A 15,149-nucleotide genomic window follows, 5' to 3' on the forward strand; every position below is an offset into this window, starting at 1 on the left:
ATTTAATATTTACAGTTCTTTAGCTGCATTGGTAATAATTGGACTGTAGGCATCATTAGGTTTTTTTTGCACTGAGGTTTTCACTTAAAATAACCCAGTTACTAGTTTAACGAAAACCAGTTCTACTTGTAAATCTCTGTATTTTAAAGGATATATTTTCAATGTTTGTACTCTAACTTAAACATCACACCTGACACACAGTGCCTTTTGAAGGAGAACAAAGATATTTTTCTGTACTTAATTTTAGGTTTCTGTTGAACACCTAATGTGTTTTTATTTATAACAATGTGTTCATTGATAAAACTATTTTCCATAGAAATCTGACATCTGATATATGTATTGCCTAAGTTTTTAAAGAAGGCAAATACAAAGTAATGTAAATATAGTTAATTCCTTTAAGCATTAGAATCTTCAATAGACTAAATAATTATATTTATTTGTTTAAAGTCTGCTTGGCTGATTTTATGCATAACTTTAAAGATAATGAATTTTTAATAATTGCAATCTCTGACTAAAAATAATTGATATTTCATAGAGATACATATTGCATCTCTTTTTCTGGATCTTTATTCTCGACCTAAAGAAAAGCAGTCTGGTGCCTGGATGGATGGTTTACAATGTAAGTTCATTAAAATTTCCTTTCTTAATAATATCATTTGTAATTGACAATAATATATGAAAATATCTAAGGTAGTAAAAAGTGATACATTTTGTTTTCTTTTAATTCTTTATTTAGCAAAAAGTGCTTTACTGAAAGAGAAACCTGTTGCTATCATTGTTTGTAACCAGATTCCTCCAATTGGATCTGCACCTTCACTGATGTCATTTGACGATGTTGAAACATTATTTCATGAGGTAAAATGTTTAACCTTCGGTACTAAGCAAAGTGCTTTACTGAGCCACATTTTGCTTACATGTCAGTAAAACTATATGACTGAGTTTGGGGTCACACAGTGGGTTCAATAGTCAGGACTGATCTACGAGTATACATATATAGTTCAGCTTATTAGTCAGTAGTAGTCATATATTTGCCAAGTGCAAAGCTGATTTTACAGTATAAATATGCAGAACAAATAAATGCATTTTTTTACAGGTCACTTAATATATTAAATATTAATATATTAAATATATTATTAATATATTAAATCTTTATGTGTCTACTGCATTTTGCACTAATGATTTTCAAAATTCAGGCAAGAATGAGACATTACATGCTTGAAAATGGACAGTCCACTGAATAAATGCAGAGAGATAATTTAAAATGATAAGGAGTAACATGGCAGTATATAGATCAAAAAATGGGAGGGATCAAAATGCTTATAAAAAAATCAGTTTTTATGCCAAAACAAGCACACTTGAGGAGTTTATCATGATGTAAATGAGTTGCTTTATATTTTTCAGTTTGATGATGATAATAATAATAATAATAAAATATGTTCTTTTAGAGATACATAGTTGCCCTGGATTTCCACACCCATTCATTATCTGTTATGCAACTATTGTAACTTCAAATCATGCCTCGCAGAGATTTTGAGATGTACTCCACTTTGGATTTGTTGTTTGCATCTCTAACAAGGCATACCTGAGAGTTCAAATAATATCTTACTCGGTATATAACAGGAATGAACACATAAGCAGGATGCTAGAACTGATAGAATGAGTTGGTAAGATTAACAGGAAATATGTGTGAGTGCCCATCACCAGTCTTTAAAATGAATGGCTTGTACTCCTGATCAAATCTTATCAGCGTTTTTCAGAAAATGCTAAACTGTTGTTACCTAAATAGAATAATTTTATTATGAATAGAGTGAAAACAGAAAGTAAGATATTACAACCGTAGATATTTAAAGTGGAGTGTGCAAAACTAAATTAAATGGAATTTACTGAAATTAAAACACTTCTGTATTAAGAACTATTAAATAAATTTGGTACTTAACAATTATTATTTTAACCAAACTGATATTCCAGCAAATCCAGACTAAGCAATATTGGAAATGCTGCTAGCTTTATCTGAAATTTCTAGCACTATAAATTGATTACAGAATGAAACTTCTATAGATCAATATATCTATCCAGACCAATTTTTAAAAAATAAAAAAAAAACTATGAAATATACAGTATCACCGCTGATGCTATCAATGTTTCAAAAAAAAATTAAAAAGTGTTCATACTGCTAACATACTGCAGCAGTCTACTATACAGTATATGTTTTGCTTTAGTTTGATGAGTAGTGATGCTTTCTTTTGTTATACTAGACCAGGCAAGGGCCAGGTAAGGATAATTATTAGGGGCAGACACCCCTATTTTAACCTTTGCTGTATATTTAATGCCATATATGCCTTATAAGTATCTGTATGCCTCACATATTACTATCTCTGACTACAGAAATGTTTTGATAGGAGACTACCTATTGGCCCACCTGTGTAGGTTCAGGTTTGGCTCACAAATCATAGCCTAGATAAAATTCAAAACTTCAACTTGTAAAAATAATGTAAACTTACATATTTTTGCTTTTGAGCTCAATTTCTTTCTCTTTAACTGCCTGTCTCTTTTCCCTCTGTATCTGCATGCTTAATATTGTCTTGGTTTAATGAATTGAGGGAAACTTGATTATAAAAGATTTCCTTGTACCCAAATGATATGCTTCTCTTTCTTTCAATACATGTCATAGATAATGCCTGATTTTATAGTTTAAGATAAACTAAAGTAAAAGCACAAAATATTGTCTATGAATATTAGCTTTCTTTAACCTAAATTGATGTTTCCTTTTACTGGGACCCACAAAGCATGTAGTTAGAAGTCTTTCAAGCAACATTTTACAGGACCTTTGCAACTAGACCACTGTATATCTTTCAAGTCCTTCTTTTTTCAATGTATTGCTCTAATTATAGCTATGTGCCCTCTTAAGAGTATACATAGAGCTATATCTTAATTTATTTGAAATAAGAAATGATCTTGTTTAACAAAACCACTGCTCCACAGATCCAAGACACAATAAGGGTTAGCATGGCTAGATATTTTGCTGCCTTACTGGGCAGCCCATGTTTGAGCAATAGGATTTTTCCATGAGTTGCTGTATTCTCATGTTGTAGTTTCATGGAAAATCATATCTGGTATTTCTTCTTTTTTGTATGCTCTACGTTGAGCTGTTATCTACAAACTGTTATACTGTATACCAAAATCCCACTGGATTAAAACTCTCTGAAAATCTGGTCCCGACACTGAAGGTATTTTATTCAGAATCATTATTATGAATCGCATCTTTGAACTCAGCTCATACATTTTCCATTTATTTAAATTTTCCAGTATTAAGTTTTTAGAATGAACATAAGATAAAGGTAAACTGTAAGAGAAGCATATCTTACCACAGAGCACATAAACATAAGAAGCATATTTTGTATTACTGATAAACTAGCATTATTATTTAAAATGGGCTTAATGATACAATGGTAAGTCCATCTGTTTCAATCACACCCAGCATTTATGAATCTTTGTGCACCGGATATGCCAACCTTTACATTCCAGTTTCTTTGTACTTCTTATTGCCCTTCTTCATTGGACATTCCAGCCCTGTTGTGGACAGCGTGATGCCTAGACACATGAAGGTGTGCTGCAAGATTTACTATCTTACACCGTGTGCTTCCCTTTGTTCATCAGAAATTCCTGCCTTCTTGTGGATGCCAGATGACTTACAGAGATTAGGGAGATTGTTCATTGTACTATAATTCATAAACTTCCAAAACTACACTTTCTATCCACTGTTGAAACACTGCAATTAAAAGATTTATCCAACTTAACATTGTGCACCATATACATTTCTCTAAACTCAGACGTACTAAAATCTCCTCCCACCTGAGTGGTGCTACCAAGCCAAGGAAGCCCTAAGAATACTTGGTCACATGCTTTGGCTTTGTTCTCCACTCACACTCTATCAAACATTTAATTTTAATATGCTCTCAGTGGATTTAGACATTCTGAATTGCAACAGATGCACACTCTTTCTGAATAGTCATTCTAAAGTAGTTGCTTTTGTTACATTGCTGGCTTGCCGCCAGTTTGAATTATTGGACAGTTTGAATTTTTGGATGTAAACTGCACCACTTTCTATTTCATAATTATTTAGTGATGTGCTAAATCACATGCTAATAAAGTGTATTCAACAGAGATAAACTTCAGTAATCTTAGAACATGAGGCAATCCACACTCTTTGTGAGCTAACCTGAGTGAACAACCATTTAGTTGTATGGTCTTGGTTTTCCCATAGTTATGAACCAAAGCACTTCCTTTGGACGTACATGTACTTCTGTACTAGTACTTTTAAAACTATTTTCACCTGTGCTAGCTGTCATGTTTGATCTAATTTCTAAATCTTTTTGTTAACATATTTATTATGATGCCTTGACTGGTAAATATATTATGTGTGTAATTTGTTATTTAATTAATTTTCTACAGCACATTAACATTAAAAAGCATTTATAATAAAATTTGTTATATTGTATAGGTTGATTCGATAAAAGTCAATGCAAATCCTCAAGTTAACAATGCTTTAAATAATTTAGTAATGTCTCTTTATTTAGTTTGGCCACGCTTTGCAGCACATGTTGTCAGTGGTGCCCTATGCAGGAGCCTCTGGAATCAACAGCATTGAGTGGGATGCAGTGGAATTCGCCTCTCAGTTTATGTCAAACTGGATCTATGACAGATACACAATTTCAGCAATCAGTGGTCACTACCAGACAGGAGAACCTCTGCCGTCACACATGCTGGAAAGCCTTCTCAAAGGTACTATCAGCCTTTGTTCTCTGCATTTAGATTCAAAACATGCAGACAATTGTATTGATGAATAAACTAAAATGTCCATGTAACAATGAGAAGATGTGACAGTGTAAGATTTAGATTGTTGTAGTAGAACTGTAGTGATAGATAGATAGATAGATAGATAGATAGATAGATAGATAGATAGATAGATAGATAGATAGATAGATAGATAGTGGTAGTTGTAGAAATAGGAGTAGTACTGTCACGGGCACAGAGTTCTGTGATATTCTTACTTAAATTCAGCGCTTTGAGCATGGGAAAGGCACTATATAAATAAAATGTATTATTATTTCCAACCAACATGCAGCTAGAGAGCTTATATAAATAAATTCCATCCATTCATCCATTTTCCAACCCGCTGAATCCGAACACAGGGTCATGGGGGGGGAAATTGGGGAGGGGGGATAGCGGGTCTGCTGGAGCCAATCTCAGCCAACACAGGGCACAAGGCAGGAACCAATCCCAGGCTTGTAATTTTTGGATTACAAGCTAAGTACTTCTCATCAAACTATATTAAAAATGGTGTCCACTAAGCATCTACTCATTATGAAATAATGAAGTTTTGGCAGGCATTGTTCCTTCAGATTTTTACTTTACTCATGTTCTGTGCAGTATTGGCTGAAAGGACTGAATGGGAGTAATTTTTAATGATTTCCATTAAGTATCTCCAAAATCAGCACTACATTCTTTGAGGTTCTAATGTTAAACTTTAAAAACTAGTCAGTAATATTTATAGTACTTTATTTATAGTATTAATTTACAGATCTCCAAGACCATATATTTTGTTCTTAGTGTAGTTTAGCATCTTTTTATTTGATTTATTTATAAATTATGATAAAAATAGTTTTGATGTTGTGAAAGAATGAGTCTCAACACAATGAAAAACTTTTGGGTCAGCCACCCATATATTGTTCTTGGCTGCAAAAGATTACAATTGTACACAATGCTGTTGCTCGTTTGAGTTCCCAGAATGAACTTACTTAGTTTGGCAAGATGGAGGATTTATAGTCTGTAACCCGGAAGTGACTTCAGTCTGGGTGCCGGAACCGGAAGTGACATCAGTCTGGGTGCCAGAACAGGAAGTGACGTCAGTCTGGGTGCCGGTACAAGAGTGGCGTCAGATCAGGCAGGTTTTCCTGTATTTGATCTGCAGAAATAACAGAAATAGGTTTAGAGCACCCCGCGGCCCAGCGGGTAATCACCTCCACTTGGTCTATTCAGCTCACTCCTAGTCGCACGTGTGTGACACGGCACTCCACTCAGCCCAGACTTATCGGGTCGGGCGTACCTTTTTGTGAGGTCGTGGCACCGGGAAAAGGCATCAGCATTGGCCTGCAGCAGACCTCGACGATAAACGACCAAAAACTTATAAGGCTGTAGGTCCAAAACCACCTCGTGACGCGTGGAGTTGAATCCCTGTGTAACCCCATCCACTGCAATGGTGCATGGTCAGTCACCAGGGTGAATTCCCGACCCAGGAAGTAGTACCTCAGCTGCATAATCGCCCATTTAATCGCCAAAGCCTCCCGCTCCACTGCCGCATACCTGGTCTCTCAGTCCAACAGTTTCCGACTCAGGTACATAATGAGGTGTTCCACTCCATCAATGCTTTGGCTCAGCACGGCACCAGGACCTGTGCTAGAAGCATCCATCTGGAGAATGAAAGGCAAAGTAAAATCAGGTGCTTTCAAGATAGGAGCTGACGTAAGGGCCTGCTTAAGGTCACTAAATTCAGTATCAGTATCATCATCCCAAACCACATGATTAGGTTTCTCCTTCTTTGTCAGGTTTGTCAAGGGCGTTGTTCTCTCGGAAAACCGGGGTACAAACCAGCGATAGTAAATGCTTGTACCTGCCGCTTGGTTATCGGACAGGGCCAATTCACTATGGCATCTGTTTTGCAGCATTGTGGTTTGACCATACCCCGGCCCACTAGGTAACCTAAATATTTGGCTTCAACCAACCCAAAATAGCATTTCTTTGGATTAATACGAAGTCCGGCATTCGCTAGTGTCCGTAATACAGCATCAACCTGCAGTAGGTGTTCCTTCCAGGTCCTGGAATAGATGACAACGTCATCCAAGTAGGCAGCACTGTACGAATTATGGGGTCGGAGCATTTTGTCCACCAGACGTTGGAAGGTAGTGGGTGCCCCATGTAATCCGAATGGAAGTACACGATACTGCCAATGTCCGGTAGGAGTGCTAAAAGCAGTCTTTTCCATTTTGATCCCTCCTCCTTAACGGAATCCATTAAGGGAACCTGCCAGTACCCTTCGTCATATCAAGAGTAGTCAAAAATTTGGCATGTCCTAGCCGCTTGAGAAGGTCATCCACTCGTGACATCGGATAGGCATCGAATTGGGAGACTTGGTTAAGCCGACGGACGTCATTGCAAAACTTCCAACTTCCGTCCGGCTTTTTGACCAACACGATGGGACTGGACCAGGGACTAAAACTTTCCTCTATCACACCTAGATCCAGCATTCGTTCCACTTCTGCCTTTTTTGCTTTGGGAATCCGATATGGGCATTCACTTACTATAACCCCTGGTTTTGTCACTATGTCATGCACAACCAGGGAGGTTCGTCCAGGATTTTCACTCACTACCTCTGGGACAGACAGGATAACTGCTTCGAGGTCCTGTTGCCGTTGGCGAGTTAAATCATCACCGAAGTTAAGGTGTAATTTATGAGCGAAGAGTGAGCAGGGCTGTCCGGAGGAGGGATCCCTCTGGGTTGTATTCCCAATTCATTATCTCCCTCACCTGCCGACCCAGGGCACCCCCACCTTTCTCAAAGAATTTTTTCTTTGTGGGTTTTTTGGGTCGGTCCCCATCCTCGGGAGCCCATAATAGGTCTCCACTGTGTTCCTTTCAGAACCTGGCCCTCGTCTGTAGGTCTTCTGCCTACGCTCCCAGGCTCTCTTTAAGGAGAACTGGGTCGGAACATACTCCAGATCCCCCCGACACACACCGTCAGACCCCAGCTCGGCAACCCAAGAATGGTACTCTCCTACCTGATAGGTCTTTAGTGGTTCAGCACAATGGTGTATTGAGACATAATGTTGGTTTGGCTTCCGATACCACCAGGAGGCCATCCTGCCGGCTACACCACTGTGAAAGAATGAGTCTCAACACACTGAAAAAGGTTTGGGGCAGCCACCCGTATATTGTTCCTGGCTGCAAAAGATTTAAATTGTACACAATGATGTTGCTCATTTGAGTTCCCAGAATGAACTGACTTAGTTTGGCAAGATGGAGGATTTATAGTCTGTAACCCGGACGTGACTTCAGTCTGGGTGCCGGAACCGGAAGTGACGTCAGATCAGGCAGGTTTTCCTGTATTTGATCTGCAGAAATAACAGAAATAGGTTTAGAGCACCCTGCCACCCCCTGGCCCGGCGGGTAATCACATCCACTTGGTCCATTCAGCTCGCTCCTAGTCGCACATGTTTGACAATGTATATTAATATTACTATTCAAAGAAATTGAGAAAAGGATATCCTTATTCAAAAATGAAATTATATTATTAAAAACTCTCAGGATAATATGTTATATCTAATTATGACAAATAATGTTAATGTTAAAAAATACATTTTCATTTTAATAAAATCATTACACATTATTATTTATTAACTTTAGGTCTACTGTAGCTCTTGACATTAAATGTGCAAATAAGAATTGGAACTAGAAAGCGTGTAAATAATACCAATACGTACTTCAAGCTTGTTGATACTCTGATAACTACAGACGTAGGTTATAGAACTAATGCAGATCAGCTACAACTAATTATAACTCTCGTGTAAAACCTACATAGTATTTTTAAACTTGCTTGACAAAATTCTTGGTTGCCAGGAGCCGGAGCTTATCCACAACGCACAGTTTCTCTTAAAAAATGGAGTAAAAAATAATTTTAAAAAAATCAGCATTGTTTACTTAAAAAAACTCTTAATTCAGAATGATAAGCGTGGTGTGTATACAGAGAACCACAAAACCGCATTATCAGCAAGCATGGATTAAAAGAAATAAACAGTATAAGAAAGTTCTTTACACTACCCACCTTGAACACTACTCCAAGTTAATAGATGAATATGGAAACAACCTTCTTGTGTTATTTATGATAATCACTGACCGTTATCTGCAGTTTGATATGCTGTTCCTCGGATTTTACTGAGGTATCAATTATAATTTACATTATATAATGCTATTAAAATATGTCATAGAGAAATACTATATTAATTTTTACATCATTGCTGATGACATTCATTTACTGTATATCAGTCAGAAGCATCAAATTGCACTTCTTTTTTCTTGTGTGATTAACTAATTGGTTTAGTGAAGTGAAACAGTAGTAACAGTAGAAGAAGTATTGTCACACGTACAGTGAAGCACGTAGAGTGCAGTGAAATTATTATTTGCATGTCTGACCAACATACAACTGTTTCCGCGATAAACAAGAATGTATTAAAATACACAACTTCATTTTATTTAACACAAACACAAATCAGCTTATGTTATTTATACCTTACCTGTTATGCAAGATAAAGAAAAAAAAATCTCAAAGCCTTATAATCCAATTCCAGTTCATGGGGAACTGGAGCCTATCCCAGCAAGACTGAGCTCAAGGCAAAGACCAGCCCTGGACAGGGTGCCAGTCCTTCATGGGGCTTGCTAGTAACATGCACAATTTACACAAATATTTATTCATAAATACTCCCCAGTCATCAGCAAAAAGGATGCATGCATTATTGAGATTGTTTCATCAAAGCTCAACACAACACAATTACGCTTCAGAGAAACCAGAGAATGAACAGAGGGAGTTGTCTTTAAGGCCCATTAAGTACTAACGTATCTTTAACTCATTTACAAAATGTTTTTGATTTCAGCTCACCACTTCATGATGGCATTTGACTTACAGTACCAGCTCTACTTAACTGCCATTGACATAGCACTACATAACAGGTAAGATGGTGTATTTCTATGAAAATATGCTATTCATCAATATTACATTATATTATGCTTAATTAATTTATGTATAATAGAAACAAATATGCTAGGTTAGAAATATGAAGTTATAATTTTGAAATACAAACAATTTAAGAAAAAAGTTAACTAAATTATTCAACTTAAAAGTTACAGTTTATCTAATTAATGAATTATGAAACAGATCTGATACTTTCTTGCTCAGTGGGTGTGTGCTTACCTTTAAGAAACCATTCTTCATTATTCAGATTTACTCAGAAATCCAGGATTTGCTTTTGCTAAACACATGATTTTAAAATTTTTAGTTAAATTGATGATTGGTTGTGATGTAGTACTTCAGTTGCTTTGCTTAACATGTTTTTTATCAGCCTGAAACTTCTTCTTTTTAATAGTTCAGAGCCATTGGAGGTAATTAAGAAGCAAATATCTGACAAATATAATGTGGTAAAGCCAATAAAGGTAAGACATTTTATGTTTTCTAAAGCAACATAATACAACTTGAACATGTTTCATAATAGTGCTGCATGAATTGCTGACATTGTTAAGGAAAAATAAAGAATTAAAAAAACTGTAAATTATAGTTGTTTAGACCTTAATTATACAGTATAGTGTAGAGAAAAAGTATTTGTCCATTTGAATGTCTACATTAGCATATTATTTACAGTTAATTTAGTCAAATGTTCTTCATATATCATAGCAGAATATAGACTAGGTTGCATTTGAGGAGGAAACATGAAGCCAAAGTCTCGTTTTTCATTTATTTGGTGTACAAGATAAATGTTGCAGCCCTGAAGCACGAAAAAAAGTTAATCCCCATTCCAAAACTAGTGACCTCAATCAAATAAAAGGGATTAGTAGATCCCTTTTGTTAAACCATTGATATGAACTATATGAACTTGAGTGCTTACCTCAAGTTTTCCAAAGTGCACTTGGATGATTCTTGGAGAAATTTCTCAAGTTGGCTTTAAAAAAAATCTGTGGAGTATTTTGACACTAGTCCCATCAAGGCTGGAGAAAGGCTCACACTGCATTCCACGCTAAGGGCCTCATGTCAGCAGTCATGGAGTGGGATTGCTTTGTTACATCAGGTCTTGGAGGATTTCCATCACTTCAATAACTATGAGTTCATCTTTGTATCAGTGAAATATTAGAGAGAATGTCAGGTCATTTGTCAGAGGTGTGAATGTACAGCACAAGAGAGTTATGCAACAAGTTAAAGATATGAGACACGCTAGTAAACTGGCATCAGCATAAATGAAAATAAATTTTATACATTCGAACCTGCCTAGTCAAACTTCACACCTGACATCCATTGTGATATTGTGGCAGGACTTAAAACGCTTATAACAGTTAAAAGACACTTACTTAAAGAAGTCCTATAAGAACGTGGGAGCTACAATTTCTCCACAGCACTGTGAAAGATTAATTACTAAAACAGAAAATGTCTAGTTGCAATCATTGCTGCTAAGGGTGCCAATATCAGTTTTTAAATCTAAAATAGAAATTACTTGTCGATATGGGTCCTGAGTATTTATATAGTTTACATAAATTTAAATTTTTATTTAATTTATTTATTAAATTATCAGAAGATTGTGATATTATGTGGTCTGTCAGGTTTCTTTTAATTTTTAGATTGATTGACTACTTGTTAAAATCTGCCATGAAAAATATGTAATGATGCAGGAAATCAGATGAGCTAAAAAAACCTTCTCTTTGCAATGTCATAAATGTACACTGTATATAAAACCAGAACTAAAACCAACTTAATCCAAGTTGGGGTCTAGGGAGGGCATAAAATATCAGCAGCACTGGATGCAAGGTGGGAAAAAAACTCTGAGCAAGGCATCACAAGGCCCACTCACGCTCATACCCACACAGAATCAATTAAGAATTGCCAATTAATGAAGCATGTTTTCAGAGATCTGGGGGGAAACCTAGCATACCCAGTGGAAATCCACCAAAGACATGCAAACTTCACATGATAAGTGACCCTGTTGTTGGATTTGAACCTAGAACACTTGTGTTATGTATTATCACTAAACACTGTGCCACCCTTAACCAGAGTTCTTATGTGAATAAAATAAAAAAGTATACTATTCAGAAAGATGCTACTTCCATCACTTACAGTAAAATTTGTAAGTTGCTGACCTCAGCTGGCAGGATGGTGGTACAGCAACTTTAAGTAGGAATAGTACAGTATTTGAGCCCATAGTTTTCTTTGTAAAGATGCTGTGATATGATAGGTAATAATGTTTTTTTGTGCCCACATTTATAAAGCATTGACCCTCATATGTAATACTTAAAAGATATGTAAAATGTGTATACAGTAAAGGGGATATCAAGCATTTTCCAACCTCAAGAAAGGTTTTAAAAGGTGCTGGATTACAAATGTACACATCTTTTTCCAGTTTAATTTTTTTTTTTCCAGAAAATCACATCCTCAAGAACCATTTTTGTCAGCAGATACCTTGGATAAAGTAAAAACTAGAAAATGTTGTTTGTGTACATTGTGTGCATTAATACTTGGTCAAGTCCCTTGTTCAAGTTATTTTTAGGTTTTTGCTGAAAGATGACTAGCAGTTTTAATAGTGATTTTTATTCATATATTCTACTCGGTGGATGGGCCCTTTTCAAATCATGATTCTTGATGGTTGTGAGGACCAGACTTTGACCAGGCCACTCATGAACATTATCCTTTTAACTCTGTTGTTGCTCCAGTGTTGCTTTGACATTTTTTGATTTGGTACCATTGTTTTTCTGACAAATGTTCTCCCAAGCTTCAGTTATTCTAGACTGTTGGCCATTCAGCAGCTTTCCCCACAAGTTCCGTGATTTGGATGCAGAGTCCTGGCAGACGTCATTTTCTAGGCAGTTTCTGGGCAGTATGATGCAGCTTCCATTCTCATTTATATTCATACCTTTTCTTCAGACTCAATTTGTATCCAATTATTTCTAGTCAGACTGGAGTGTTCCTCCAAAAAATGTGTCAGACTTCAGTGTTACATGTATATACTACAACATGCATAAATTGTACAGTGTAAACTTTTATATACAGTAATTACAAGAACAGTCAAAGTAAGATGCATGCTTAAAGCCACATAGTGAACACATTTTGAAGGTATTTTCAGTTTACTTGTTTCTTGATCTGCTTCTAAAGCATTAGTCACGTTTTCTGGGGTATTATAATGTACTGTATATGGATAGACTTAACAATAACATTATGCAATGTTATATAAATTTAATGAATTATTATTATTATTATTATTATTATTATTGACTGTTATACCTGCCTTGCACTCTCCACCTTGCATTTTTTAACTTGCACTGCATTTTTATCACTCTTTAATTAATATTGTTTTTATCAGTATGCTACTGCTGGGGTATGTGAATTTCCCCTTGGGGATTAATAAAGTATCTATCTATCTATAATATCTTAAAGCAATTTCATATTAAACATTCACCACTCCTCATTGTTGTATAGGACGACAGATTTCCTTGTACATTCCTACACGTTTTTGGAAGCGAGGCTTATGCGGCTGGCTATTATTCCTACATGTGGGCCCAAGTCTTAGCAGAAGATGCATTTACAGCCTTTGAAGAAGTGGGATTAGAGAACAGAAAAGAGCTCAGTAAAATTGGGCACAGGTAAACCCTCCAAAAATAAATTCTTTATTTTCAGCTTCTTTAATGATGCAGACTTTGCAGGGTGTCCCAAAAATGCAAAGAAACATTGAAGCTTAACCTTATAACTGAAACAGAGTGATAATCTACCAACAGAGCTATGTATTATTGACAATGATGTTATGTAATAGGCAGGCATCTGCCTTGTACTCTACTAATGGTACGGTAGCACAGACAACTTCATTGTTTTGCCTCAAATTCCACACTGTTCTTTTCAGCACACCTAGTCTTGCAGGGCCAGACATGATTCTCAAACCAGAATACACATGTGGGGACAACTCATTAAAAAGTGTGTAGTAAATAGCAGCAAAATCCTGCACTGCAAAGGCTAAACCGATCGGGTTTCTCCCTAAAATACCCACCTGCAATTCCTTGAGTCCTTGTTCTAAACTAAAACATCAGGGTTGAGAAAGACAGCAAAAGATACTGAATAAAAGACTTGACCCTGAAAGTAAATAAAAAGCTAAAACTGCTGGTATTCATTCAGGAGGTCAGTAGCACAAGGTAAATGAATCTTAATGACAAACACACACCTACACCACCACAGCTATACACATTTGAGATGTGCTTTTCTTTGCTGATATCTTTGTCATTTTGACTATTGCGCTACTATATGACATACTGTATATATGGCATAGCAGCAGCAGTTTAGATGAGCATTGCGGTCTATGGATACCGTTGGGCAGATTTGCTGATTCAGGTATTTTGAGTACTGAATTCTGCATCTCCTGTGACTTTTTGTTACCAGCTCTTTTAACTGCAGTCCTTTTGACAGGATGTGACACACCATTTATTTCAAATGCATATTATTTTGACAAGCATAGCTGTCAGTTCTTTCAAACTCACATTGACTCCTACACTATCGTGGTAATGGTGAACAATAGAGAGCAGACACGGCACCTGCAACGATGCATCATTCTCGTTTAACACTCGTCTATTGAGGTGTTTTGAATGTCTATGTATGTATAATCTGATGTTAGAGAAAAGTTTTTGCTTGCAACAGGTTATGTTTATTTTTAACATGTGCAATGTGTTCTTGGCACATCTGACACATTTTTATGTTTAATTGGGTTTTTTAGGAGATTTTTAACGCTTCATCGTAATTAGAAGTGTGCTCACTTTCAGACCCGGTTAACAAGAGTACCTCTGCTCTTTGCTGTTCGAAATCACTGGCCCATCTCTGAGCGCCACCTTCTTCAGGCGTTGAAAAAGTTTACAAATGTGGCAGTCAAGGGCCGTCTAATTGTTCCCACCCACCTTTAAACAAGATTTACTCATGGTTGTCCTCACATGTATATATTATAAACCGAGCCTTACTGTTCTCATGCATAGCTGCAAAATGCTTTGACATTGTTATTACTCCTTATATAGCATTAGCATGTGTACCGAACCGATTTAAGCATGAAATCTTTACCATAAAATTGATTGCAGAATGTTTTTTTAAATAATACATGCAGCACCATATTAAAAAAAAGTGTACACTAATATTCTTGTTCTAATATTTTTCTTACAGGTTCAAGGATACCGTACTAGGTCTGGGTAGCAGTAAATCTGCCTTAGATGTTTTTCGCATGTTTAGAGGCCGGGATCCATCACCAGCTGCACTCTTAAAGACTTATGGCTTAATTTAAAGTACTGAAAAGGAAAAATAAAACTCTTTTCAGATG

General features: G+C 36.2%; 1 protein-coding gene across 1 annotated transcript in view; it reads left to right on the forward strand.

The window, feature by feature from the left end:
• Nucleotides 1–15,149, forward strand: part of LOC114642666 (uncharacterized) — a 48,609-nt gene extending 33,460 nt beyond the window's left edge. The window contains exons 13-19 of the mRNA XM_051933780.1: nt 536–619; nt 737–855; nt 4,578–4,782; nt 9,705–9,780; nt 10,194–10,260; nt 13,283–13,446; nt 14,996–15,149. Coding sequence (XP_051789740.1) covers nt 536–619; nt 737–855; nt 4,578–4,782; nt 9,705–9,780; nt 10,194–10,260; nt 13,283–13,446; nt 14,996–15,113 — 833 coding nt within the window. The 3' untranslated portion in view covers nt 15,114–15,149. The remainder of the gene's footprint in view (nt 1–535; nt 620–736; nt 856–4,577; nt 4,783–9,704; nt 9,781–10,193; nt 10,261–13,282; nt 13,447–14,995) is intronic.

The sequence above is a fragment of the Erpetoichthys calabaricus genome, chromosome 11 (assembly GCF_900747795.2).
Source record: "Erpetoichthys calabaricus chromosome 11, fErpCal1.3, whole genome shotgun sequence".
In the NCBI taxonomy this organism is placed as follows: Eukaryota; Metazoa; Chordata; class Cladistia; order Polypteriformes; family Polypteridae; genus Erpetoichthys; species Erpetoichthys calabaricus.